The sequence below is a fragment of the Cucurbitaria berberidis genome (genome assembly GCF_010015615.1).
Source record: "Cucurbitaria berberidis CBS 394.84 unplaced genomic scaffold K460scaffold_5, whole genome shotgun sequence".
Taxonomy (NCBI): Eukaryota; Fungi; Ascomycota; class Dothideomycetes; order Pleosporales; family Cucurbitariaceae; genus Cucurbitaria; species Cucurbitaria berberidis.
Window position 1 is genome coordinate 723,667 of NW_024468939.1, and position 24,886 is coordinate 748,552.

General features: G+C 51.1%; 10 protein-coding genes across 10 annotated transcripts; 5 read left to right on the forward strand and 5 right to left on the reverse strand.

The window, feature by feature from the left end:
• Positions 1–557: 557 nt before the first annotated feature.
• On the forward strand, positions 558–1,700 carry K460DRAFT_294188 (Ap4A phosphorylase-like protein II; the record flags this gene model as incomplete). The annotated part of the gene is made up of 3 exons (XM_040929477.1): positions 558–686; positions 734–1,196; positions 1,246–1,700. 3 exons carry the CDS (start codon positions 558–560, stop codon positions 1,698–1,700), a joined length of 1,047 nt encoding a protein of 348 aa, XP_040784153.1.
• Positions 1,701–2,518: 818 nt separating this feature from the next.
• K460DRAFT_292999 (WD40 repeat-like protein) lies at positions 2,519–5,877 on the forward strand (the record flags this gene model as incomplete). Its single annotated transcript, XM_040929386.1, has 3 exons — positions 2,519–2,679; positions 2,733–5,344; positions 5,399–5,877. 3 exons carry the CDS (start codon positions 2,519–2,521, stop codon positions 5,875–5,877), a joined length of 3,252 nt encoding a protein of 1,083 aa, XP_040784154.1.
• A 322-nt stretch (positions 5,878–6,199) lies between these two features.
• Positions 6,200–6,649, reverse strand: K460DRAFT_344525 (dolichol phosphate-mannose biosynthesis regulatory; the record flags this gene model as incomplete). Its single annotated transcript, XM_040931257.1, has 3 exons — positions 6,618–6,649; positions 6,479–6,559; positions 6,200–6,379 (listed from the first exon to the last, which is right to left on the reverse strand). Exons 1-3 carry the CDS (start codon positions 6,618–6,620, stop codon positions 6,200–6,202), a joined length of 264 nt encoding a protein of 87 aa, XP_040784155.1. The 5' UTR covers positions 6,621–6,649.
• A 156-nt stretch (positions 6,650–6,805) lies between these two features.
• K460DRAFT_369600 (MIF4G-domain-containing protein) lies at positions 6,806–9,617 on the forward strand. Its single transcript, XM_040933989.1, has one exon. The coding sequence runs from the start codon at positions 6,857–6,859 to the stop codon at positions 9,335–9,337; it is 2,481 nt and encodes an 826-aa protein (XP_040784156.1). The 5' UTR covers positions 6,806–6,856; the 3' UTR covers positions 9,338–9,617.
• A 369-nt stretch (positions 9,618–9,986) lies between these two features.
• On the reverse strand, positions 9,987–11,883 carry K460DRAFT_293250 (uncharacterized protein; the record flags this gene model as incomplete). Its single annotated transcript, XM_040929401.1, has 5 exons — positions 9,987–10,755; positions 10,808–10,930; positions 10,986–11,366; positions 11,417–11,505; positions 11,611–11,883. The coding sequence occupies 5 exons, from the start codon at positions 11,881–11,883 to the stop codon at positions 9,987–9,989; spliced, it is 1,635 nt and encodes a 544-aa protein (XP_040784157.1).
• Positions 11,884–13,457: 1,574 nt separating this feature from the next.
• Positions 13,458–14,300, forward strand: K460DRAFT_292364 (S-adenosyl-L-methionine-dependent methyltransferase; the record flags this gene model as incomplete). The annotated part of the gene is made up of 1 exon (XM_040929348.1): positions 13,458–14,300. The coding sequence occupies one exon, from the start codon at positions 13,458–13,460 to the stop codon at positions 14,298–14,300; it is 843 nt and encodes a 280-aa protein (XP_040784158.1).
• Positions 14,301–14,655: 355 nt separating this feature from the next.
• K460DRAFT_293729 (uncharacterized protein) lies at positions 14,656–14,808 on the forward strand (the record flags this gene model as incomplete). Its single annotated transcript, XM_040929443.1, has 1 exon — positions 14,656–14,808. One exon carries the CDS (start codon positions 14,656–14,658, stop codon positions 14,806–14,808), a length of 153 nt encoding a protein of 50 aa, XP_040784159.1.
• A 24-nt stretch (positions 14,809–14,832) lies between these two features.
• On the reverse strand, positions 14,833–15,775 carry K460DRAFT_434742 (uncharacterized protein; the record flags this gene model as incomplete). The annotated part of the gene is made up of 2 exons (XM_040938388.1): positions 14,833–15,449; positions 15,509–15,775. 2 exons carry the CDS (start codon positions 15,773–15,775, stop codon positions 15,174–15,176), a joined length of 543 nt encoding a protein of 180 aa, XP_040784160.1. The 3' UTR covers positions 14,833–15,173.
• A 584-nt stretch (positions 15,776–16,359) lies between these two features.
• On the reverse strand, positions 16,360–16,937 carry K460DRAFT_292460 (uncharacterized protein; the record flags this gene model as incomplete). The annotated part of the gene is made up of 2 exons (XM_040929354.1): positions 16,360–16,614; positions 16,674–16,937. 2 exons carry the CDS (start codon positions 16,935–16,937, stop codon positions 16,360–16,362), a joined length of 519 nt encoding a protein of 172 aa, XP_040784161.1.
• A 910-nt stretch (positions 16,938–17,847) lies between these two features.
• Positions 17,848–24,698, reverse strand: K460DRAFT_344546 (uncharacterized protein). The gene is made up of 3 exons (XM_040931258.1): positions 21,338–24,698; positions 19,697–21,288; positions 17,848–19,648 (listed from the first exon to the last, which is right to left on the reverse strand). Exons 1-3 carry the CDS (start codon positions 24,589–24,591, stop codon positions 17,913–17,915), a joined length of 6,582 nt encoding a protein of 2,193 aa, XP_040784162.1. The 5' UTR covers positions 24,592–24,698; the 3' UTR covers positions 17,848–17,912.
• Between the last annotated feature and the right edge of the window lie 188 nt (positions 24,699–24,886).

Below are 24,886 nucleotides of genomic sequence, written 5' to 3' on the forward strand. Positions count from 1 at the left end.
CGACGTGCGGTGTTCAGTTGGGCTTTACTTTGGGCTCTCTCTTGCCGCTTCCACAGTTTTGCGTTTGTATTACCAATTTTGTAAACCCCCCTTGATTATGATGATCTCGCAGGCGGGCTCAACATAGGGTTTGAAAGGTCTGACATTACAGCTGGGAGGTCCTCAGTAGGCATATGCCCCCCAACGATAACGTAAAGCAATACGGCGGGTCATATCTCGGCATACGACCTTGTACTATTATCATGTCGGCCACATATGTGTTGGAAAGACGGCTTGCTTTTCCTTTTGCATGGGCGCAAGAAGCCTATAAGTTTAGATAGGGTGGCTCACGTGTCGTTGCCTCGGATGTATTTTGGGCGAGTCTTGCTTTTAGATATTCAGTTACTCAATGCATCAAGGGTAATTCAATGACACCTTGCAGACCTAAAACTGGTGATGGTGGTAGGTTGGCGCGGTGAAGTATGACATCAATACAAAACTCAGGGTCTGTGAGCCGCGCTAGCATTCGGAAGCTTGACACCCCTCCACCACCATTATCCTCCCCTGCCCCCATGAGAATGCTTCTCGGTCTGTCCGAAGCGCTTCCGAGCCTTGTTGAGGCCAAGTTTAAGGCGGCAAAGGCCAGCTCAAGCCTCCTGTTTTCGCCGACTGAGCTGGCAATCATTCGAACATCCACAGGCATTCCCGTGAGCATTCCGACGATGTAGCACACGCTATACTGACCCTCAAGTAGTTCCAGCTACGTTATTGCCCAACCCTCGCGAAGAAGCCTACTCCCAAGCAAGCAGATGCTACGCCTAAACAAAAGATCGATCCGTTCGACAATCCCCCGTCCGCCTTGCACATCGTCGATATCCCCACGTCGATCCCAACGCATCTGCTAGTGCTCAATAAGTTTCCCATCATAGCAAGCCACTTCATTCTCGCTACCAAGTCGAATAAGAATCAAACGCATGTGCTGGAACAGGACGATCTTGAGGCAACGTATGCTTGCCTAAAAGCATGGCAAGAGGGCCCAGGTGACAAGCAAAAGCGCTTGTTTGCCTTCTTCAACTCTGGGGAACATAGCGGGGCCTCTCAGCCGCACAGGCACCTGCAATTTCTGCCATTGGAAAGCATGCGCGACAACGAAGCTGCCAGCGGTTGGGACCTGCTGATAGATCTCATCTTGTCAAACCGAAAGGCCCAGGCCAAAGGTACTGCATCCACGTGAGTAGGCAACAAAGTAGCTAAAACCGCTTGTAGATACGCCACCTGGGATGCTACAGCATCCAGACGTGCCCTTCACACACTTTGCTCGGTTATTCGATTCCGAGCCGTCGGGATCTCAGCTGCTCAGTATCTATAACGAGTTGTATAGTTCTGCAAAGGAGTTTGTTGACAAGTTTATTGCTGCTAACCCGGAGCAACTCGCCCTACATCCCCTTAACGGAGGCGATCTTCCCATAAGCTACAATCTAGCAATGACCACAACTGGCATGGTTCTCCTCCCTCGCCGGAATGAAGGCACAATGCTGCGACGCGATGACGGGACTGATATAGGCTTCGTTGCGCTCAATGGCACCACGCTGGGAGGGACTATGATGGTCAAACATCAAGAGGAGTGGGATTTGCTACGCAAGAAGCCTGAGATGCTTGACAGCATACTTGCTGCGATTGGCATCCCAAGAGAGGCTTCATGGTCCAGGTCGCGCGTCTAGCGGGCTGAGTCACGAGTACATGTGAACAAGCCTTCCGTGCGGTACGACCTGAGCCGATTCATCAGTAAAACAAATATCGCAACGACCGCAAATTTCCAGGTCCCATGAGCGCGTTGAGTTGCCGAGAATTGCATCTCTAAACCTGCATGGTGAGTCCACGATAATCTTCGTGGGGAGGCAAGCACTTTGATTATCATCTTATGCGCGGATATCAAAGGACCACGAAGCCCGAGACGGGCTTTCAAAGCTATGGTTTGAAGCGCTGGGTATCCCGTAGTATTCTTCAGGATACTCAGATCTCCTCATATCTCGAAATATTGAAGAGCAGTACGTGTCTCACGCACCGAGTTTAGTTCATAGGACGCAAGGAATTCTCTAGTTAAATTTTTTTTTCATGCTTGATATCCTGATCCAGCATATAATTATATTAGCATTGTCTCGATATCGCTCAATAAATGATAGGGTCATGTTGGTGATGGGGCGGTAGGCAGCGAGTGGCCGCGGGGAAGCGGCGGAGGTCCAATGCGGGAGACGGCATTTACCTTTCGTCATCTGTTCGCGACCTCAAAGACAGATGCAGTCAAACGCCGAGACGTCGCAAACGCTACACACTCGACTGCAAGAGCGCCGAAATGCTTATACATAGAGGCCCACACCTCAAATTTGTTCCGCCTGACTGAACACCCCACCTTGCTTTTCATTGGCCGTTCCTGGGGAAGCTCGACTCGTTGTCTCACCTTGTCCGCCTTTCCGCCACTTTTTCCTTTACGCCTTTCTACTAGTTCTTACACCCTTACTGGGTTTGGGTCCGCATCAATATGAAATATACGGTATACGACCGCCTGCTGAAGCGGGAAGTCGGGCAGCAGCGCAAGAAATACACGGACATTCGAGGAATATATGGCGATAGACAATGGGTTGAGGATATGGATATTGTGGATGAGCTTGAAGGACACCACGGATGTGTCAATGCCTTGAGGTATGTTTGGCAGTTGTATAAGCTTCGAGAAGCACCGTCTAACTGTCTGCTAGCTGGTCTACATCTGGGCGTCTACTCGCCTCGGGCTCAGATGACCACCGCATCAATATCCACTCGTACCACCCCGAGTCGTCAACCTCGCAATTCAGTCTCACAACGTCTATAGTGACGGGTCATCGGTCCAACATCTTCTCCGTGAAGTTTATGCCATATTCCAACGATCGAACAATCGTATCGGCGACGGACGATGTGCGGATATTCGACATTGAACACTCAGGACACTCAGCCCTCGGTTCGGGCAGCAGGTCGAATAATGGCAGGCGCCGCATGGGCATGGCACCTGACGGGCTCACGCTCACAGAAGGAGATACCAATGCGAAGGCGTTCAGCTGCCATACCGATACAGTGAAGCGAATCGTGACTGAGGACAACCCCTTCTACTTCCTTACCTGCTCGAATGACGGCGATGTGCGACAGTGGGACGTCAGACAACCCTCGAAAGCCTACCCGCAAGCGAGAGACACCATGTTACCACAGTGGGCAAGGGACACAGACGCCTCGGACAACGTACCGCCACCACTAATATCCTATAGCCGCCATGGACTAGACCTTAACACGGTGTCTTGTTCTCCATCGCAGCCACATTACATTGCACTTGGTGGTGCTCACCTCCACTGCTTTCTTCACGATCGGCGTATGCTAGGTAGAGATAGGAACAATGAGCGCGGCTCTAGGCTTTCAAGTCCAGGGAACGGGAGCGAGCACGATGATGCATTGTTAGGCAAGGCGACACAGTGTGTGAAGAAATTCGCGCCCAATGGCAAGCAGCGTATGAAGCGGAACGATAGTGGTCACATCACGGCGTGCAAGATTAGTGACGCGTATCCGAACGAGCTCATTGTGAGTTGGTCACAAGATCATATCTATGGTTTTGATATGCTGCGAGCACCCGATACGAGTGAAGAAGTCAAGCGGACGAATGTGTCCAACGGAGATCCCAGTCATCGCGTCAAGGACCAGAATCGGAAACGCAAGCGACCCAAGTCGGGCATCTTGTCGCAAGAAGGTTCCCAGAGGGCAGAGTCACGGCAACGTACAGAGAGCTCCGATGAAGATCTCGCCCTCAGAGTGACCTATGGGAACGGTCAGAGTGAAGATATTCGCATCGAGGCCCCGGCCGAGACGCGCATGTCGCGCGAAGAACTAAATGAGCTACGATCAACGGATCATTACCGTATAGCAAAGACTACTGTGACAATAGCGAAGCGCATGTTCGATCTGGGTGAGCATGGTGAAACTGGACTGAGGCTAGCTTTCACATCCATTCTGGGCTTTGCGAACTCGATACTGTCAGACATTGATGATATAGCTCGGACTTGGGGATACCCTGTCGACCCAAATCCAGTTGATGTCGCAGTGCAGAACAAGTTACGCGATGGCCGTGCAGCATCGCGTCGCTTTGTTCAGGCTGCTGGAACACTTGCGCGAGTGATGGGCGGACAGCTACTGACTGGAGCAAATTCGGATGCACTCATATCTCAGCATTTCGCTTCGATACAACCTGCTCCAAGGGAACGAGAACTACCTCGCCATGAACAATTTGGATATGATTTTCTAAAAGCAATTCTACTCTGGCTCGACAGTGGACCTGGCGCAGTTGTCGAAGGGTTCTCAGGCCGCAGTAGTGGTCCTCGTCTCCCTATCCCATGGGACGCCGACATTGACTCCATTGACGAACATCTTATCCCCTATCTACTCGAACTTGCCAGCGATGATCCTATCGTGAACGTAGACGTCTCTAGGTTTGAGACAGACGAAACCCGGATCCTCGTATCCTCAGAAAAGGAAGCTGTCCTGGCTTTCTCTCACGCGCTCAGACTCCCCTTTGCTGATTTAACTGGTGCCATGGTACCTACATCGGGGGACACCCCCGCTCACAACCTTGGGCAGGATCGAACTACAGCGAAGAGGAAATGGGCTTTTCAAATTGGAAGAGGCGTGTTACTCAGTGCTGCCAAGGATATCAAATTTGCCTTTGTCGACCGCGCATTTGGCGGTCGTGGGATTTCGGACAATAAGATCAAAGCTCAGGAACAAGCCCTTAGGGAGCAACAGGAGGATATTGATACATTAGATGATGAAGGTCCAGTTGTCGATGCAGAGCTCATTCGTCGAGCTTCGGTACAATCAGGAAGTGAGCAGGCGGAGTCATCTTCGACCTCGTCCACGGCCAGTGGATCACAACCAATTATAACCGCAACGGTGGAAGAGGACGATACGGAAGGTAGAGAAGAGGAAGATGATGAAGACACTGATGGTGATATTAGCTCCGAAGAGGAAGACGACGATCAATCTGACGATGACGATGACGACGAGGAAGGCTTACGGCGGACACGAAGTGGTCGCATGTTTTGGCGCTCAGACTTTGGGCGAAGTCGGTACGAGAGAGAAAAAGCAGACCTTGATGTGCTCTGTGCACCCCATACTCGCATTTACACCGGCCATTGTAATGTCCAAACAGTCAAGGATGTCAACTACTTCGGCCTACAAGACGAGTATGTAGTAAGCGGAAGCGATGATGGGAATGTCTTCGTGTGGGATCGCAAGACGGCACAGCTCGTCACTATTCTCGAGGGTGACGGCGAGGTTGTCAACGTCGTCCAAGGTACGTCTCCCCTCTCCTATGCTAGTTTCTCTTCAGTATACTCACAATGCCTAGGACACCCCTACGAACCAACAATGGCCGTCTCCGGCATCGATCACACCATCAAGATTTTCTCTCCGGACACTCGCCTTCAACGTAATGCACGTAAAGGCATCGGAACCCAATCCTCTGACCCGCATTCCTTTTCCAGTCTCAACTGGGCCCGCAACCGCCGGAACCGAGACCAAGCTCCTGGTTCGGAACCCGACCCCCCAGCTGAGGCGCTCAGCGATAGCGACGAAGAAGTCGCAGTGAACGGACTAAGCAGTAGGAAGAGGATGCACCAGGCGTATCAGATTACGAGTAAAAATGATATGGACCGGAAAGGCGGGAGAGAGGATTACTTTATCAGCCAGGCGGTGTTTGCGCAGCTTGCTAGGCATATTGCTGCACAGCAAGGTGGTGGAACTGGCGATGGTGGCGGTGACGGGGAGGGAGGAGAAAGAGCCGACGGTCCAGTTGTGATCACGGAGGAGAACTGCACTGTTATGTGACGGACGCTACAGAACCATGACAAATGAACGGCGGCGCTCACGGAATTCACGTCGTGTTTCAGGGAGTAAGAGAATTGGATTCGAATATGATATATGTATATATCATCAAGTCGTCCAAGCGAGAACCCCGGCCACAGGACGGTGTCCTGTGGGTATCTAAAGGTCTTTAGCCCAAGCAATCAGCACCTCCCTCTTCGCAATCCAATTACTTTGATATCGGATGCATTACGTTATCTTCTTCCATGCCCTGTGATACATTGTTTTCCCATACGCCGCCCATATGCCTCAAGTTCACCCCTATTCCATGTCATGCGATGTGTCCCTAGGTTGCCTTCTTCTGCTTGGCCTTGAGCGCCTTCTTTCGATTGCTCCGTATCATGACGACGGACAGGAAACTGCCGACGACAGTGGTGCCAAGAATGATCAGAATGACGGGTATGCGGATGGCCCAGACACGGGGGAGGAAGAGGGAGTGCAGGATGTGGTCGTCGTCAACGAAGGGCTGTAGACTTTTAGTACTGTTTCTTGGTATGATGGCCATGACGAGACATGGGAATTGAATGGTCGGAGAGGTTCTGAGCAAAGAACGAAAGTGACATACCATAAACAGTGTCCATACGGTATAGTAGACGAAGACGGCAGTTGCTGCAACGAGCATGCTGAGTCCTACGAGGCGGTCGGACTATCGTATTGTCAGTTTTCCACTTTGTAAGATATGAGAATGGACAAGTTTTCCCTACCATCTTGAGATTCTGTAGTAGAATGAACGACTGTGGACACTTTGCGTGGTTGCGTCTCGTTCACCTGTCCTGTCCCTTTCCGCGCGCCAAGCAGGGGCCATCGGCAAAACAACGGGCCGCATCGCGAGCTAAACTTTCTTGTTCGCGCGTCACCTCCAGCCTCAAAGTTCCCATCAGGGAGCCGGAACACCTTGACGAACACACTCTGCTCTCGACGCTGAACTCGAGTCAACGACACCATGGAGGTCGCATCCGCCGTCCGCCTGCCGTCGCCCGAGCCGGAGCTCGACGTCCAGGAACCGCCGCGCAAACGCGATCGCTCGCCGTACGACGGGCCAAGCGCTGGGCCGTCGAAGCGGAGTAGAAGGGAGGATGAGGGCAACAGGGAGAATGGAAGAGGACGCGATGAAGATCCCCAGGAAAATGGAGGAATAGGCCCCCGCCCGCCTCCCAAGCCTACAACGAACGACCTCCCAGCAGACGACTCCCGCCTAAATCTCTTTCGAAATGCCTTTAGTGCGAGCCGCAAGCTCCCCATCGATGACTCGAAGACGCGCGCAGGCGGCACCTACATACCTCCGGCGCGTCTGCGCGAGATGCAGAAGCAAATCACGGACAAGAAGTCGGCAGAGTTTCAGCGCATGGCGTGGGAGGCGCTGAAGAAGTCGATTCAGGGTTTGATCAACAAGACGAACACGGCAAACATCAAGATGATTGTTCCGGAGCTGTTCAGTGAGAACCTGATCCGTGGACGAGGACTGTTCTGCCGGGCCATGATGAAAGCGCAGGCTGCGAGTTTGCCGTTCACGCCCATCTACGGGGCCATGGTTGCCATTGTCAACACAAAGCTGCCACAGGTGGGAGATTTGCTGGTACGAAGACTCATCGTGCAGTTCCGGAAGAGCTTCAGGAGAAACGACAAAGCTGTGTGTCTCTCGAGTACCACGTTCTTGTCGCATTTGGTGAACACTCAGGTGGTGCACGAGGTTTTGATTGCCGAGATCCTGCTGCTCCTTCTCAACAAGCCCTCCGACGACTCAGTGGAGATTGCTGTAGGCATCATGAAAGAAGTCGGCGCTTTCCTAGACGAGATGAATCCTGCGATTGCAAATGCCATCTTCGACCAGATGCGCAACATCCTCCACGAGGCGGATATCGATAAGCGGACACAATACATGATTGAGGTACTTTTTGAGGTCAGGCGGACAAAGTACAAGGAGCATCCTACCATCAAAGAAGATCTAGACCTGGTGGAAGAGGAGGATCAAATTACACACAGACACACACTAGAGGATGAGCTCAAGGTCGAGGACGGACTCAACATCTTCAAGCTCGACGCTGATTACGAGGAGCATGAGGCTGAGTACCAGAAGATCAAGGCAGAGATCCTAGGAGAAGCGGAGGGAAGTGATGATGAGGATGGCACAGATGCGTCGTCTGAGGACGAGGATGACGAAGAGGACAAGGCTATGGATATCAAGGATCAGACTAACGCGGACCTCGTCAGCCTACGCCGATCCATCTACTTGACAATCAAGAGCAGCGGAGGCTTTGAAGAATGTTGTCACAAGCTTATGCGCATCAACCTCCCACAAGGCCTCGAGAGCGAGTTGACAACCATGATTGTCGAGTGCGCCAGCCAGGAGCGCACCTACGAGAAGTTTTATGGCATGATCGGCGAACGTTTCTGCAAGCTCAACCGCATGTGGACCGATTTGTTCGAGGAAGGCTTCGCGCACTACTATGAGACAATTCACCGCTTCGAGACGAACCGACTTCGCATCATTGCGCAGTTCTTTGCTCACTTGCTAGCCTCGGACGGCGTTGGCTGGCACGTCTTCACGGTTATCAAGCTCAACGAAGAAGATACTACGTCCAGCTCCCGTATCTTCATCAAGATCTTGTTCGAAGAGCTCCTTGCCTCTCTCGGCCAGAAGGCTGTGGTACAGCGCTTCAAGGACCCCATGCTGCAGGAAAGCCTTACTGGTATATTCCCAACCGATGCAGACGACCAGTCCAAAACTCGCTTCTCTATCAACTTCTTCACTGCCATCGGAATGGGTGTACTAACAGAGGGCATGCGCGAGTGGCTCAAGAACGCTGCGCCGAAGCCAAAAGCGCTTCCGGAGCCAGAGAGCGATTCAGACGATTCGCGAAGTGTTTCGAGCAGGTCGAGTTCTTCGTATTCGCGTTCTCGATCACGGTCACGGAGCCCTGTGCGCAAGAGGCGAGACTCGAGGTCTAGCTCAAGAGGCCGCTCCTACACTCGCACCCCGTCACCCGCTCGAAAGCGCGGCGCGCGTGGCCGCAGTGACTCGTACAGCTCTGCATCTCGCTCTCGCTCACGCTCACGCTCCCCAGCGCCCCGTAAGATCAAAAGAAACTACTCATCAAGCCGTTCACGCTCTCCTCCAAAACGCCGCGGCCGCAGTCCCTCTGATTCGCGATCCCGTTCTCCGCCTCCCAAGTCCAAACGCCGAGGTCGCAGTCCTTCAGACTCTCTGTCCCGCTCTCCACCACCACGTCGCCGGAAATACTCTACTAGTCCGTCGCGATCGCCTTCACCGCCACCAAGACGGAGGAGAGACTCGAGCAGTCCGCCGCCGAAGAGTAAGGGCAAGGGTAAGGAGGAGAGCGTGAGTCCGGTGCCGGAGAAGAAGAGACGATATAGTAGTTCCGTGTCAAGATCGCCGCCACCGAGGCGGAGGAGGGACTCTTAGTTTTCAGTTTGAACTTTGTTTTGGACAGCATGCGACCGCTGTGTATATGTATTGCTTAGGAATTTGCGCATTTTCGCGGCAGGGACAAGAGCGAGGGTTTACGAATAGGTTGAATCGGACTTGTATCGATAGTATTGAGTGCAAAATTGAGCGCAGCTGGGAAGGTTTAGTCATTCAAATGGACATGCGAATATGGGCATAGCGAGATGGTCTTCGATTCATGCATCTTAGTCACAAACGTTCCGGAAAGGAATTCAATATAGTATCATTCCACCTCCACACACTCAACATTCACGGACACGTACTTATCTTTAAGGACTTTCATTCTGAGGAGAGTGGGGTTCTCGTAACGCATTTAATCTAGGAACCACAAAGTGGATCGCAATGTGGGTTCCAGTAGGAAACCAGTAGACAAGTGTATGCCAATAAACACCGAACCTGAGCACCAAAATTCCTTGAGGCGTTCCCGGTACAGTGAAGTGATTCAGGGCGACGAAGAGCGAAGTCAATGCTGTGCGTCGATCAGGACCTATGAGGGGGTGAAGGGCAACAGGAGGAGTCTAGCAGCTGTTGCTAGCATCATCCACCCCATGGCTCCTCACTCATTGAGTGTCAGCAGAGTGATAGTAATAGATATAGAAGGCTGGGTTCAAGAAGAGCCAGTGATAAGCCAATCCAAGGATCGTCTCACCTTATGCTTGAAGCTGGTAGCTTTCGAATCTTGGTCGTCGGCCGTGGTAGAAGGCGCTGAGCTGGTCGTGGAGGCAATCGAAGCGCCATCGACAGTGACAGGGCTGACTTGTTCGAAGCTTCCGTCGGTTGAGGTTGGAGAACTAGGGTCTAACCAGTAGTTGTTGTCTGGGACGCGACTGGGTCCAGGTGAGGAGCCTGAGCTGGAGGAAAGCGAACTATCGATGACGGGGACGGGTTGAGAGCTGTACGTGGAGGTGACTATAGTGAGGCTCGGGACTTCGGAGCCACGCGTCGAGGCGTTGGAGATAGCAACTGATGAAGGTAAGGTTGATATTTGAGGAGAGAAGTCAGAGCATTCCTTCATGCCATCCAGAGAGTCGCCCAGCTCCTTCATGTGAAGTGACTTCTCGGTCAAAGGCACGGTTGGTGGTGGACATTCAGTGACCGGAAGAGACGGCCCAGCTTCTTGAGAAACCACGTTACCGCCAAGGTCGCGTTGGTCACCTTGCCCGTCGAAGATACCTGTCCACTTGGGCCACTGAATCAGGCAGTGAGAGAATCCGTTGTTGGCCGTCGTATTCCACGCATCGGATACCACCTGTGTTGTCTTGGGTGCCCGCAAGCCGGCATCGACGCAGTTGTCACCACAAGTAAGAAGGACGATCTGTGAGAGCTCAAGCTCGAATGGAAGATGGTCAATCACGAAGCCGTCAAGCTTAAGACAGCTAGTATGGTACAGTCAGCCTCAATGTTTCGGGGTGTCAAGATGAGTCGTACAGGAGCGACAGTGGCTTAGCTTCATCTGAGCCGGAAGCAATGCGCGCTTTTCGCATACAAAAGTCGTCTAGGTACTCCCCGGTACCAAACGAGTAGTGCAAGACACCCTTGCCCTCCAGACCCCTAGAATTGCGTCAGTGGAGCTATCCAGTAATTGGCAATCTAGGTATTCACTCACTTGTACTCCTTCTCTTTGATGTCTTCGTTGACTACGGTCAGACCAACGACATCCTGGGCTTTTCGCCAGTGTTCTGAACGCACGATCGGTGCAGCGGCCATCTGCAGGTCGAGTACGCGCATGCCACCCTCCGACTTGTTTCGAAAGACATTCTCCCAAACGATCGGCTGAAGTGAGTCATGCATGCAGAACAGGCGAAGCTCCTTGAGTTCTGTCAGCTTCAACAAAGGCTTCATGTCGGCTGGCGTGATGTAGGCCTTGTGCGAGTAGGCACCGTCGTGGTGGAGGTGAATACCCTGGCCGAGGTCGAGAATGAGTTTCGTCATAGACGTGGGTAGCTTCTCCATGATGCAAGTCACAAAGGGTAAACCAGAGATCCAGCTACGGCACATTAGCGATGTCAGTCATGATAAGCGAATATGTCCACTTACGTCAACTCTTTCAGCACAGGCATCTGTACGATGAGCTTGGCGATCTCCTTTGCCGCTTCGTGCCACTCTTGCTCTTCAGCTGAAAATTTCTGCACTTTTGTGTAAACATGTAGTACTAACTAGCGTGGGCGACCTGACGTGAGTCGTGCGGGAGTTGCTCTAGGGGTAACCGAACATACCTCATCTTCTCGGACTTCATTGTCCACGGTCTCGTCCTCGGTCTCGTCCTCGGTCCCAGCTAGGTTCCAATGACCCACAATGTACAGTTTCGTGATCGGAACAGTCAAGTCGTAGACATTGAGCAAGTAATCATCCACCTTCTCTATCACGCGCTTCAGCGAGGCAACCGCTTTCCCCTCGTCATTGCGGCCGACGTCAAGAATGAAGCAGTCGTTGTTGTCAGCACGGTCACTGGCGAGCGCAGCCTCGAGATAGTACGGCCTCAAATTTGATTTGAGCTCGGTCATAGTTATAGACGATTGTTCTGGTTGTGTCGAAAGGTGTTGGGGATGTGTTGAGGTACTTGCGGTATCCGGTTCAAGGCTGTTGGTGGAGGTGATGATGATGTCGATACGTAGGTGACGCAAGATTGGAGTTTGGGTGGGTCCAGTAAGATTGTTTGTTTGCTATATAGGTAGGAAGGTGCGCGCGGTGAAGGTGTGAGAGTACAACCATGACGTGCGAGCAGTGTGGTCCGTTCGCAGGACGTGCTCTGACCCGACTTTTGGCATGGTGTTCATGTGACAGGAAAAACATGGCAATAAAGTAACGTTGCACGGTAAAAAATGGTCTCTCGGTCAAAGTACGAGCTGAAGGGTCGAGGGGGCTGTGGTTGCGCCTCCCGGAGTAGGAATCAGCAGAAACGGTAGAGATGCTAGACAAGTACACAGAAATCGAGACAAAACATCGCCTGTGGAATATGACGAGAGCATATGACTAGTCCACATGTTACGGTCGTCATAGAATACTTGTTTCCAATTGTCTTGCCGTATTTTCCAGTTCAAGTGGTCGGTTACTCTCCCGAGTCAATGTCCATACAACAGAAGCAGCATTCCTAGCCTAGGCCAATTGCCAGCTGTCCGTGAGATAGCCATGGAGGAAAGAAAATGGCTGTGAGAAAGAGAGGAACGTACTGTGTATGAGATTCCATCAGACTTGACCTGACTAAGGAAATTGCACACCGTCTATAGATATACGACCAAAACTTCGACTTTTCAGCTCACCCCTTCTCTTCAAACAAACGGTCGCCTCAACCGCCCATGATATCTTTGGCCAAAAAATTTACTTTCATCTACCCAGGGGCACTGTGATGCGGACCTTAGCTGACTGATGGGAGCTTGCTTGTTCATATTGCGGCATGTTGATCTCGAGACATAGGACGAGCCGACACAAGTGCCTCGGACACCCTCAAGCGCTCAGAGTTGGTGAAAATAGAGGGGGGAACTCCAAGTGGTATTAAGATGAAGGATACCAGGTGTTTACAAGTCAGCTAAGTGTACAGACCTACTGGCACTGAGCCCAAGGGGTCGATTGCATGGGAGATATGATGTCGCGTATGTAACGGAAGGGGCCGTGAAAAGATAGGCGTGTTTACTTCAGATTTGACAAATCAACCCTTTGTTATACATATATAACGCCAGGACTGCTGGTGACGAACCTGACGAGGTTGCCGTGTTCAGGAACAAATGTATTACTAATCAGCCCCGACACCCGATTATCGGAGCCCAGTTGGTGGAGGTCCTATCGACATCACTACCACATCCTACGAGGAGCCACATGATTGCGATGTTCGACGTCTCAGTATGATGCCTCCGTCCCCGCACTCGCAATGTTGCGACTTCGGCGCAACCACCATCGGGTCATGCTATCTGACGGCATCGAGCCATCAGAAAGCTGCCTGTACCCTTTGATTTCTAGCTAATGCCCGACGCCGACTAATGTTATAGCTTTTGTATAAGAGACGTTACTTCCTCGATAGATTCCTCCCTCAACACTACTCGCTAGATTGACATCAAATTTCCCACTTCAAAATAATCCCATCATGGCTTCCACTCCATACCTCCACGGCCACCACGCCTCTGTATTGCGATCCCATAGTTGGCGGACGGTCGAAAACTCCTGCCCACATCTTCTTCCATATCTCAACAACCCTTCGCTCAATATTCTCGATGTGGGCTGTGGTCCCGGCACAATCACGGTAGACCTTGCTTCCCGCGTTCCTCAAGGCTTCGTCTACGCCATCGACCCATCCGCCGAAGTCATCGAGAAGGCAAGGAAACATGCTGCAGACCAAGGGATTACAAATGTACGGTTTGAGGTGGGGGACATCTTCAGCTGGGACAGGTTGGATGGGGTCGAACAGGCAGGCTTCGATATCGTCCACGCGCATCAAGTGCTACAGCATCTACGGGACCCGCTCGGGGCAACCAAAGAGATGAAGCGACTCGTTAAGCCTGGCGGTGTCCTCGCTGTTCGTGACTGCGACTATTCTGCCATGAATTGGTACCCCGAACACCCTGGTATGCAAAAATGGAAAGATCTATACACCAAAGTGGCACTGGGGCTGAAAGCTCACCCAAACATTGGGAAGCGACTGCATGCTGTAGCTATGGAGGCTGGCTTCCCGAGAAGCGATATCGACGCTAGTGTAGGAGCATGGACTTTTAGTACGCCGGAGGAGAGGGAATTTTGGTGCCAATTGTGGGCCGAGAGGACAGTTAAGAGTGACTACAAACAGAGGGCGCTAGAAAGTGGATTTGCAACTGAGCAGGATCTTGAAGAGATAGCTGCGACGTGGAGAGAGATGGAGAAGAAAGAGGACGGATGGTTCGCAGTTATCAACGGGCAGATAATCTGTCATGTCAGGTGGGCTGCTGACTGCTAAGAAATCTTGCTAGATTTTTGTTCTGTCCTAGGTCTCTTTTTTCTGTTTCACCTGTTCATGTATTATTTATCTGACAACACTTCCATTTTTCTCATTCATCTGTGAACCACGCCACTCTCACGTCTTTCAATCACCCATCCAATCGCACAGCTCAGCGCATTTACATGCGTGTCCGTCATCTGACTGTACATGCATTAGCTCCCTGGCCTTGTCGTAGCTTCTCATATGAACCCCACTTGCCCCTCCCAACCTCAGCTATCAACAAGCTCTACCGAATCTACATCACCGCAATACCAACCCTCGATTTAGCCCCGAACAAGTCGAAGCTTCACAAACAACGAGGAATAAAGCCAAGATGCAGTCCACTATCGTCCTTGTCAACGCCCACAGCGACTGCCCTAAGTGTGGTGCCAGCATCAGCGGTGACGCCAAGACTTGCGGATCTTGCGGCAGCGTGAGTCACTCGGGAATCTCAAAGTCGTATTTAGACTTGTTATCATGTTGCTGATATGGAAGAATAGTCATGCCCTATCTAAAGCGAGAACGACGACTTTTCATGGGATGGAGTAATCGGCGGGGCTGGACGACTCGGGCTTTGGAAAAAGAGCTACCGGCGGTGGCTATGAGGGGTCTTATTAAGGACAAGGTCATGGTGTGGATTGAGAGCGTCTAGTGAGTCATGGATGAAATCGACATGCCGTGCGCTCCTCTTGTTCCTCACATGTGAAGAACTCTGCGACACAAAAAGAAAAATGATACAGCGCCAGTTAACAGAGCGTTCGATATTCACGTATCTATACGAAATAGCAAGTTCCATTAGCGCCTGACATCATTTGGCTATATCTTCTTAAACACGTCTGTCATCATAATTCTCTAGTGTGCTTTCTTCATCCGCATGTAGGTCAACGTCCCTCCAGCGATCAGCATAACGGCTGTTAAGAACATGAACGTCGAATCGGCTACACTTTCTCGACAACGACGCTCGATCGTCTTGAAATTCCGCTTGTCGAAATAGTAGCACGACCAAGGACATTGCCGAGACTTCTTAATCCCTCCACAAATAATCTTGTTTTCGATAAGATGCACAAAGTGTTTAAAATCAATCCCTTTCAATTTGCATGAGACGCCCTTGAGTTTGGTGGCCATGAGCTACAACTCACGAGTCAGTACATCATTATGTTTACTATACCCAGGAGGCGTAGACTTACGATGCCACCAGCAATGTTTAGAAGTAATACCACGCTATCGACAACCACACCGACCTGATCATGTAGGAAGTCTACAAAGCTTGCCGCAGCACCGATAATTGCAGCCAACAGGGACAGAGCTCCCACAGCGGCTATGAAGACGAGAGTAGCAGGAAGATCTCCTTCCATGTGGCCTCTTATGAGGCCGATGGCAAGGCCGAGTACGACAATGGCGAAGAACGCTTGGAAAACGCGCAGGGCGATCGGAACGGTTACTTTGGATGACATGGTTGATTGATGTGGCTATAAGGGAAGGTGCCATTCTAGAAAAGCATGTACTAGGAGACTGCTGAAGACAATGGTAAAGGGGGCATAGATATCATTTAACTTGTCCATTTTCGCGCGACCCTAGTGTCATACAACTCAACCCTAAGAACTGCGTACTGCTCTTGTTGAGTTGCTATCCAATACAAGCTATCGCCCGCAACACACAGCATGAGTACAGTAACTCGACATCGTTACTTCGTGTTCTCGTCTGTGACTAACATCGCCTCTCCCGCCAGTTTATCCGATCCTCTCTCTTGAACAGACCGGCTCGCAATCCAACATGGGGTTTTGGGTTTCTATTATTACGTTGCTCATCCACTAGACTGACATCGTTTATTTTTCAGGGTATCGGATTACAAAAAAAGGTCGTCATTATTCCGTGCAAAGTAACATTCGCACAGCCGAGTACTGCATGAAGCTATTCGAACTTCCTCGCACTCCAAATCCACAAGTACACCTCATCTACTTTCAAATCCCTGCTTCTCATCAGCTAACGTTCCACACAGGCGTTTAGAGAAAGCCACATACCTTCCTCGTCTTCCACCCTAGTAACCCTTCCTCATGCGCAGAAACGTGAAAACGGCCGATACGGCAAGCAGAAAGACGGTGAGAAACATGAAAACGGTATCCGCCTGGCTAACTTTGCAGAGCGAGAGGATCTTCAATGGCTCAGTGTACCAGTAGCAGATGGATTTCGATAAGCACCCTCCGTTGAGCATGTTGTTTTCAATCATTTTTAGACTGTTATCATCGCTTCCCTCAACTTTGCACTGAACGCCATTTAATTTTACCGCCATGGCCTACGCGATCTGGTAAGCACAGTTCACCCTTTATTAGAATGGAATAAAAGTGTACTTACGATGCCTCCCGCAGCATTGATGACCGCCACAACGCCATCGATGATCAGCCCAACAGCGCCATCTAGCATTGATACCCAAGTCGCAGCTATGCCTACAAAAGCGCCCAAGATCGATACACCTGCTACGAATGCTGCGAAGCCGAGTGTAGCAGGTAAGTTTCCCCAGTGATGATGACGGATCAAAGACACCGACAGTCCGAGAATGACAATGGCGAAAAGGAACTGGAACCCGCGGATGACAAAGTTCACAAGTGGATTCGCCATGACGCTTGCTGGACGAGTAAACGGGATCGTGAGGCACAAGTCGGCAACGTGCAGGTACGTAACTTTTCTTTCTTAAGAGATTGGTAGATTGGGTTCACAGGAAGGAACCGAGAAAGCAGGAAATAGAGCAGCGAAACTTTGCAGTAGGAGTAACCTTTGTATTCAATGTGATGAGTGATAGTGGCACTTTGCGTAACACTGCGCCGCACCCTATTCTTAAATTTGATCCTCTCGTTAGGCGCCCCCAAACATTTTCACGTAAGAGAACGCTTATCAAGGTATCCAAGGCATAGAACCAGGCAGCCATCTGCAATCGTCTATTTTCGATGTGTTTCCGCAGTGCATGCCGAGGCTTCGGGCGTGACAGCACATGTCGAATACGAGCTGGGTGCCTAAGCAAGATCGCCGCGAGCCAACAGCAAGGCTGAAAATTACAGGGGTTATCCAATCAAACCGGAGAGCACCGTGATAGTTTAGCAGATCCTGTAACAAGGAATCCCCTGTGTGAGTCACCCAAGCAATAAGATGAGAGAAGGTTGGGGTCGCTCACCGGTCGTTAGCAGATCAGCCTCGGAACCCGAGCGCGTAACGGTCTCAGAATGGGGCGGAGCGCCTACATGATTCTGAGGCGCAATTTGCTAGACGTACCATCTCAAGAGTCTACACAGGTGGGTGTAGCATCTGCTATTGCGACAATAAGTGCAGGGGGAATGAAGTAGAGTAGTTCAGCAAGAAGTCCAACCAAAGAAATAATTGCGCACGACTCAACCAAGCACTCATTGCAGCGGTTAATAACAACCAAAGACTCTTGGAGTGTCTTGGCATGAGTGATGAGTTTTCCAACCCTGCGTCTGAATCGGTGAAGGTGGCGCAGTTATCTCGGTGTTCCACCAGGGTTATCTCAAGTATTAGGCGTGACTAGCAACTTTGTGTATTTCTCTATATCTTCCCACTTCTACCCTCAAATGGAGTAGCCTACTCCAAATACACCGGGATCCCATACACCACAGCAGCCGCACCATTCAAATATTTCAAAACACATGCCTTCCTCGCCTCTCTCACTGCTTCATCCAGACCCATCCCTTTATTTACCTTGCTCACGGTCCTAGAGCCTCTCGCCCCCTCCGCTTGGTCTACTAACTGCGCGGCTCTGCCCTTGCCCTTTGATTTCTTCGCGGGTGTCTTCGCGGGCGTCTTAGGCGCATTGACAGCAGCCTCTTCCTGAGGCTCAGGCCACAGTCCCCAAAGCTCACCCGCTTTGACAGCAAAGCGGTCACAGTCCTTGTCTGTAACGTCCCAGAGCATGCCAACCACAGCAGGTGCACCAGCGGTGAGGTATGATGCCAACATCCCTGAAGGCTCATAGATACCATTTTCAGTGAGATGGACAGATGAGCAGCCGAAGAGGAGCGTTGTCGCGCAGCCGGGCTTCTTGTCGTGCTCATCCTGCTGCCCAGGATAGAGACGACGGACGGACTTTGACTTGATGTATTGTGCGCCGCTTCCGTGGCCGAAGTAAAGAACGAGGTCTTTTTCCCGTAGGGAGTCTTCAAATTCCTGCTCCGATGGCGCGCGGTTTGCAATGTGCTTCCATGGACCCTGGAGATCATCTAGACGCGGCTTGATCGTTTTTGAGGTATGAGTTAAGTCGCCAGATGGATTAAGGATGCTTGTGCCTCCAGTATCAACGCATATGTGGTGGCCGGGGGCTGCATCTGACCGAGTTCTTGAAGTTCTCGCAGCGAGTAATCGTTCGCGCAGGGCAGCAAGCGAAGGAAGGCGAGAAATGGACAATTGCTCAAGGCAAGGCAGCGATTCCCATGGGAAAGCATGCAGGTTCTTGTCGAGGATTAGTATCGTGTGTCGAGAGGCAGCATCTAGCTTATGCGATGCGCTGTGGTAGGCACATAATGCTTCGTGTGCTTCGACAACCATTGCATCGAAGTCGATCTCATCGTAGGCATTCCGCTCACCGTTGAACTGAAGTATATCGACCACAAAGTAGATGAGATCCATAAGTGCTTCGTCAAGGTCAATATCTTCGTCGGTAGCGTCTCCCAACCCAATAAATAGCTCCAGGACTCGCGTGTCCAAAACGGGCCGTTTCAGCGGACTTTTCTTCCTGCGAGACGGCAAGTGCTGGTTCAAGATGTTCTCTAGAGACTTTCGAAAGCGTGCTAGCAGAGCAGGCTGTCTCTCAGTTTGCGAAAAAACGCCTTTGAAGCCACCGAGCCAAATATTCTCCATGTTGATGAGGAGCTCATGTAGTCGATTGTCCAGAGCCTCGCGCTCGGCCCACCATTGCTGCCGAGCCTCTCTTGAGGTCATGTCCTTGGCGGACCGAGTACTGAAGTCACTGAGTTCGATGATCTCGTCGAAGTCTCTCTTACCATCTTCAAAGGAAAATTCTTCCTCATCCATCTCACGAGAAGCGTGGCGAGCTAGAGGCAACCTCAACACGAATGGAGACGCGCTGCTCTCGAAGCGAGTAATATAGAGTTCATCGTGAGCTTCATTGAGCGCCAATGACACGGCCGTCCAGGTCTCAGGGATAATGTCGACGTAGTCCTTCTGGAACTCTGACACAGATGTAAGGGCGAAGTTTGAGGGATTGAATACTGGCCATCGCAAACGTTCATCGCGCGACATCTGATCCTTTTCGCCCTCTGTTGACTCTTGTGCGAGCCTCAGGGCATTGCATTTCGGGATCTCTGTTATTTGTTAGCTGATTTCTTCCCTCAAGTTTGAGTCGTACTCACCACTCATATATGCTGCGTACAACGGGTGAAGCGAGCCGCGCAATTCTGTCCCGGAGACTGCTGACAAAAGAACTGTGATATGTCCCAATGCCATACAGATTTGTTGGAACAAATGATTCGATCCATTAGCGAGGGACAATCCATATGCTTCTACGAGGTGCTCTCGGGCGTCACGTAATGTCTTCAGGAAATCTTCTTTGGTCTGCTTTTTTGCTCGAACGCCCTTGGATGTAGTAGAAGACGCAAGGGTGCCTCGTTTAGGAGCCGACCCCTCAGATGACCTTCGTTCCCCAAGACCGATAGCCGGGAAGGCGATGGTAGATTCGGGTAGCGTGTTGACAGTAAAATCTTCGGCAATCTGCTTGACACTCTGCGCAACTCTTGCTTTGAAGGAAGCCCACATGTGCGAGACTTCTCGAGTCAGACCGTTTTGAAGCTTCTCCGCCCGTGCAAGTAGATCCAAGGCGTTGGCGAGGTCGTCCTGCAGGATATTCGCAAGGACTCCGCGGTCCATAATATTAGTTTGCAAGACGCACAGTATGGAGCATTGGTCAGCAGCACTGAATGTATCTGGAGCCGGCGGTGCAACAGCTTGACGTTTGGTTGTCGGAACTACGTTTGTAGTAGCTCCTGTACCGGCTTTAAGGCGAGCCTTTGTAGCAGGCTTTGAGACCGCTCGAGGTGCAGGTTTGGATGCAGGTTTGGATGCAGGTTTTCGACCTCTTGTACCTGGTTTCACTTTTGACGTCTCTGTGGCTTCAAGACTCATATTCGAGATCTGTTCTGTAAGCGTTTCGACCGATGGTAAAAAGCTTTCCAGGGATTTGATATATGCTGGTGAACTAAGATCACCCAGTAGCTGTTCCAGAGTGCTGTATAAGGCAACCTCCTCTTTATATCGACCGTTACAATGTTCGGTTCGGGCGAGCGCTGAGTGGTAGCCTGCAACCGATAAACAAGTGCGCGATGAACAATGTTTGAGAGATTCGAGGATGGCTTCGGCTTTGTCGGTTCTGCCACTCTGAGCCCAGCAGTCTGCCCGCCAACTAGCGTTATCGGTCATGAGTGTTGGTGAGTTGGTGGCTGAAGCTACCTTCTCGGCTTGTTCTGCAAGATATAGAGCCTCATGTAGCAGCCCCTGATTGGCGAAAACCTGGGAGTGTTGCATCAATGCACGGTATAACGCAGGGACCAATGTCCAGAAATCAGCTCCACTGAGTGCATCGTGCGTGACAGACATAACAAGAGGTACGCCGTTGTCGTTTCGCATGGAGCCCAAGGGATCGATAGCCGCTCGACTCGAGCCATCCACATCTGATCCAATATCATCAGTAGAATTAGGCTTCTTCACACTGATTCTTGACTCTAATGCAGCCCAGATATGTCGGTTGAGCAATACACACTGTCGTGCATGCCTAGCACCTTCCTTGTATGAGCCAGCCGCGGCCGCCAAAAGCGAATAAACATAGGAGGCGTCCGCCAAGATCCTATTGAAGCGTAACCGACCAGAAAGGGGGGTCGAAGGCTTCGCCAGAACCATGAATTGTTGGTCTGCGAGGGCCACTGAGTGAGCATCCGCCATGATCGTTTCACTAGCGAAGTTAGCAGAGACACGGAGAGGTTTCCACCAACCGTTCTTACCATTTGGTGATGTTTCCGATTCCTAAGAGATATTCAGCGTAGCCGATATACCACCGTAACTTGGTCTCAGTTGAGGTACTCTGACGTGCGATCAAAGCTTCGGCTTTAGCAAAAGACAGTCCAGCTTTTCCAGTATACCCAAGGCGTAGGAACTGCAAGCCCAGTGTACACAAGGCAGTAGCCAGATCTGACGCTTCTGGACACTTCTGCAACTCGTACGCTTTTACCAGGAGATGAAGTACTGGCAGTACAAGATATTCTTCACCCTTCGCATTGAGTAACTCGACGCTGGCATGGACGTCTTGTAGCCAATCCTCGACGTTGTCCACATGACCAGCCAAAGCGTCCCATGAAGAAGCAGAGTTAACAAGGGATTCCCAGATCGAGAAACTCTCCCGAAATGTCGATGTAGGCAGATTTCGTTGCTGCATAGACCATTTAAGGCCATACAGTGCCCTCAAGTGTCCTTCAAACATCTTTAATCCGGAATCTTCTGAGCCCGCAGTCGAGATTACGTTCGCGGGTGACGCGTCCATTGGTAAAGCTTCTTTGGGCAAGATGTGTGGGTGGCTTTGTGAGAGGTGAAGAAGCATGATGGACACCCTGAAGCTTCTTAGGGGATATCTATCTGGTGCGTAAACTTCACGAAGTCGCTCCGCTAGGCAGACTACCGAGTTGTTTAGGTTGGAATCCCATTGGCGATTCCTAGAGAGAACACGCACGTAGAGCGCCAATTGCCACTCCAACAAGGCTCCTCTAGCCCCGGCTTCAACCTCATCGTTGTCGTAGAATGCCATTTCACCCGCAGTTCGAATACCGTAATTGAGGAACGATCGGTGGTATACTTTTAGCACCCTAGCCAGACCATGAAAAGGTCCGTCACAATCGAATACCTTTTGCACCGGGTATTTTGCCGCATGATCGGAAAGAAGTTGTGATATAGCCGGGTGGATATGGCTCTGAATGCTCTGAGCGAAAGCCTTCCGGGAACGTTCCGCGTGGTCCAGACTCTCTAGACTTTCTCCTAATTGTTCAAGCTTCATAGAAAGATGCGCTGCTTCCTTTTCGGCTTGTGATCTAGACTGCACAATACTTATGGAACGCTGCATGGCTATTATGAACCACTCTGGATCCAAGCGGGTTTTCCGTAGCTGTAGATGAACAGCCCAGTAAGCACTCGAAAGCTTAACGATGCATGCCTGAATGAGCTGGTTCTCTTGGGAATCAAACGTGGTAGTACTTTCATACTCCTCCTTGAATCGTTCCAATATGTGCAAACACTCCTGAAATAAGGTGTCCAGCTCTTTCCATTGATCTTCAGTCTCGATGGTATGCTTGCAACATGTTAATGCAGAATCCACCATACTCTTTGAGCATTTCCATGCCATAGTAATCCTTTCGCTGTGACGGAGTTGCGCCTTCGAATCAGCTCCTGTCTGAAGCTTTGTACCGATAAATCGAGCCGAGAAGCGTACAGTTGATGCGATAACAGTGATAACCTGTTGTTCGATTAAAGGGCGCTCGGGTAAATCTACAGACTTCGAAAGGCATGCAACTAGCAGTCGTGTAGCAGTGCGTCTCAGAGAGTTCACCTCCATGAAGAGAGATTCCAGGTCCGATGCAGATCCACCCAAGCTCCCTTTCAAAACATCAAGTGCGCCTGTAATAGTCTCTTCTAGGCTGGAGTTGTTGTCACCTTTCAGAAAAGGTTCTATCGAGATTGTGGCAACACGAACAAGTCTAGCCGCTTGCTTCGCTGCAGAAGCGCTAGAGGTTGGAGATGAGCGCAACGGTTCTAACCAGCGAAGTGCCTCGTCAGCCAATCCTGCAGCTTGAGCAAGAGAGCATAGAGTCTTATTGACAGCAGTAGCAGGCCCTTGAGCTTCATTTTTGGTCGGTCTTGAATCACACTGCTGCTCCATCAGATCCACACACAAAGATTCGGCCAGTCTGTACTTCTGACTTGGCGAAAACTGTGACCTGCGAGTGAAGGCGATAACACACTTGGCGAATGGTTCTAATAGCTCTTGCTCTTCGTTCCCTTGATGTTTGGCCAGGGTCCACCATTGCTTTCGAATTCCGAAGGCCAAGTGCTGTAAGCGAAGCACAATCTCCGGGGACGGTTGTAGTTGATTGCCATCGCATGCGCTGGATATACTTGGACACAGAGCGAGGAGTGTCTGCGCAAGTGATTCGAGCTGTCTTGCCACTTTTGACTGGCCATTCGTGGTCTTTGCAATATGCCAAATCAGATTTGCGGCGGAGGAAGGATTGTCCAACTTTAGGTACTCCCAGGCAGCTTCCACGATCCGAGGTCTCTTCATCTTTGCGATGATTCGCAGTGTGTAGGTTTGGAGGTTCGTAATGAGTGACAAAGCAGGGCTGTCCAGATCAATTGTCCCAAAGTCTAGGAGTGTTGCTAGGCTCTCCTTCTCCGTAGTCGCAGCGCGTTGAGGACCTGCTTTAGCACTTTCAGCCCCCGCTGCTTTATTCCCGGTGTCATGAGCTATATATCTATCCAATCTTTTTTTCAAGCTCCGCAGTTCTTTGATGGCAAGACCGTCTAACCCAAGCGCAACGAGCTTTCCTATCAGAACAAGAAGACCATTTTCGAACTGCAACTCTTGTGAGTCCTTGCCCAAGACTTTTATAGCTTCCGTTGTGCCCAGATATGCAAAAGCTATCCTTGCGCACTCGGCCGTCGCGACCAAGCCAGCATCGGGGCCCGACGTTACTAGGGAGGAGAAGGACGAGGATCGGCGGATCGGTGGTTTTCGAGGCGAGTTGTTCATTTGAGAGACAGATCGTTCCTTCAGAGGCTTCTGCGAGACCGAGGCCGTCTTTGCGTGACCGGTGCGTGGTCTTGTAGGCTTGCGCGCATCGTCGCTGATAGCGGGTTTCAATTGGGAGGAGGGTCGCGAGGCTAGCGTAGACGGTGGATTCTTCAGAGAATCCGCGAGGGTCTTGAGTGTTAAATTAGCGACCTCAGTCGCCAGTATGTATCTCTCCTTTGGTGCCAGCGCGTTCGAAGTCTGCTTTGTGGCATCCACCGACGCAGTGGTCGTCCCAGCTTTCCTGCGCGCCGTTGCCTGAACTTTGACCCTGATATTCTCCTTCTCCGGTAGCTCCTCTTTCTTTTTCAGGAGCAGGTCCTGTAATGAGGTAATCGTCGCATTCGAGCATGTCGAGGTTGATCGTAAGTCTGCTTTGATGTTGGCGATGCGTGTGCGCGCTGTCTCGTCCTTTACCGCCATCTATTCCAATACTAGAGATTAATCGGTGCGCGTGGTGATTCATAGGGTTCGTAGATTATACATTAGTAAGAAGACGGGTGCGCAGGTGGGTATGCTGTTGTACGAGGCGGTCGATGATGAGACGCGAAACCGCGAAACCGCGGCCAAACAATTCGATAAGCATGTTACCATATCCGGGTTAGCGTCGGGCATGGTTCGGCAGTCACATCTGTCAACCGAACTACAGGCTTTCACGCTTCCAACACAACTTGCAATCTAAGAACCACATTTTTCGACCGATTTTGTAGGTTCATCG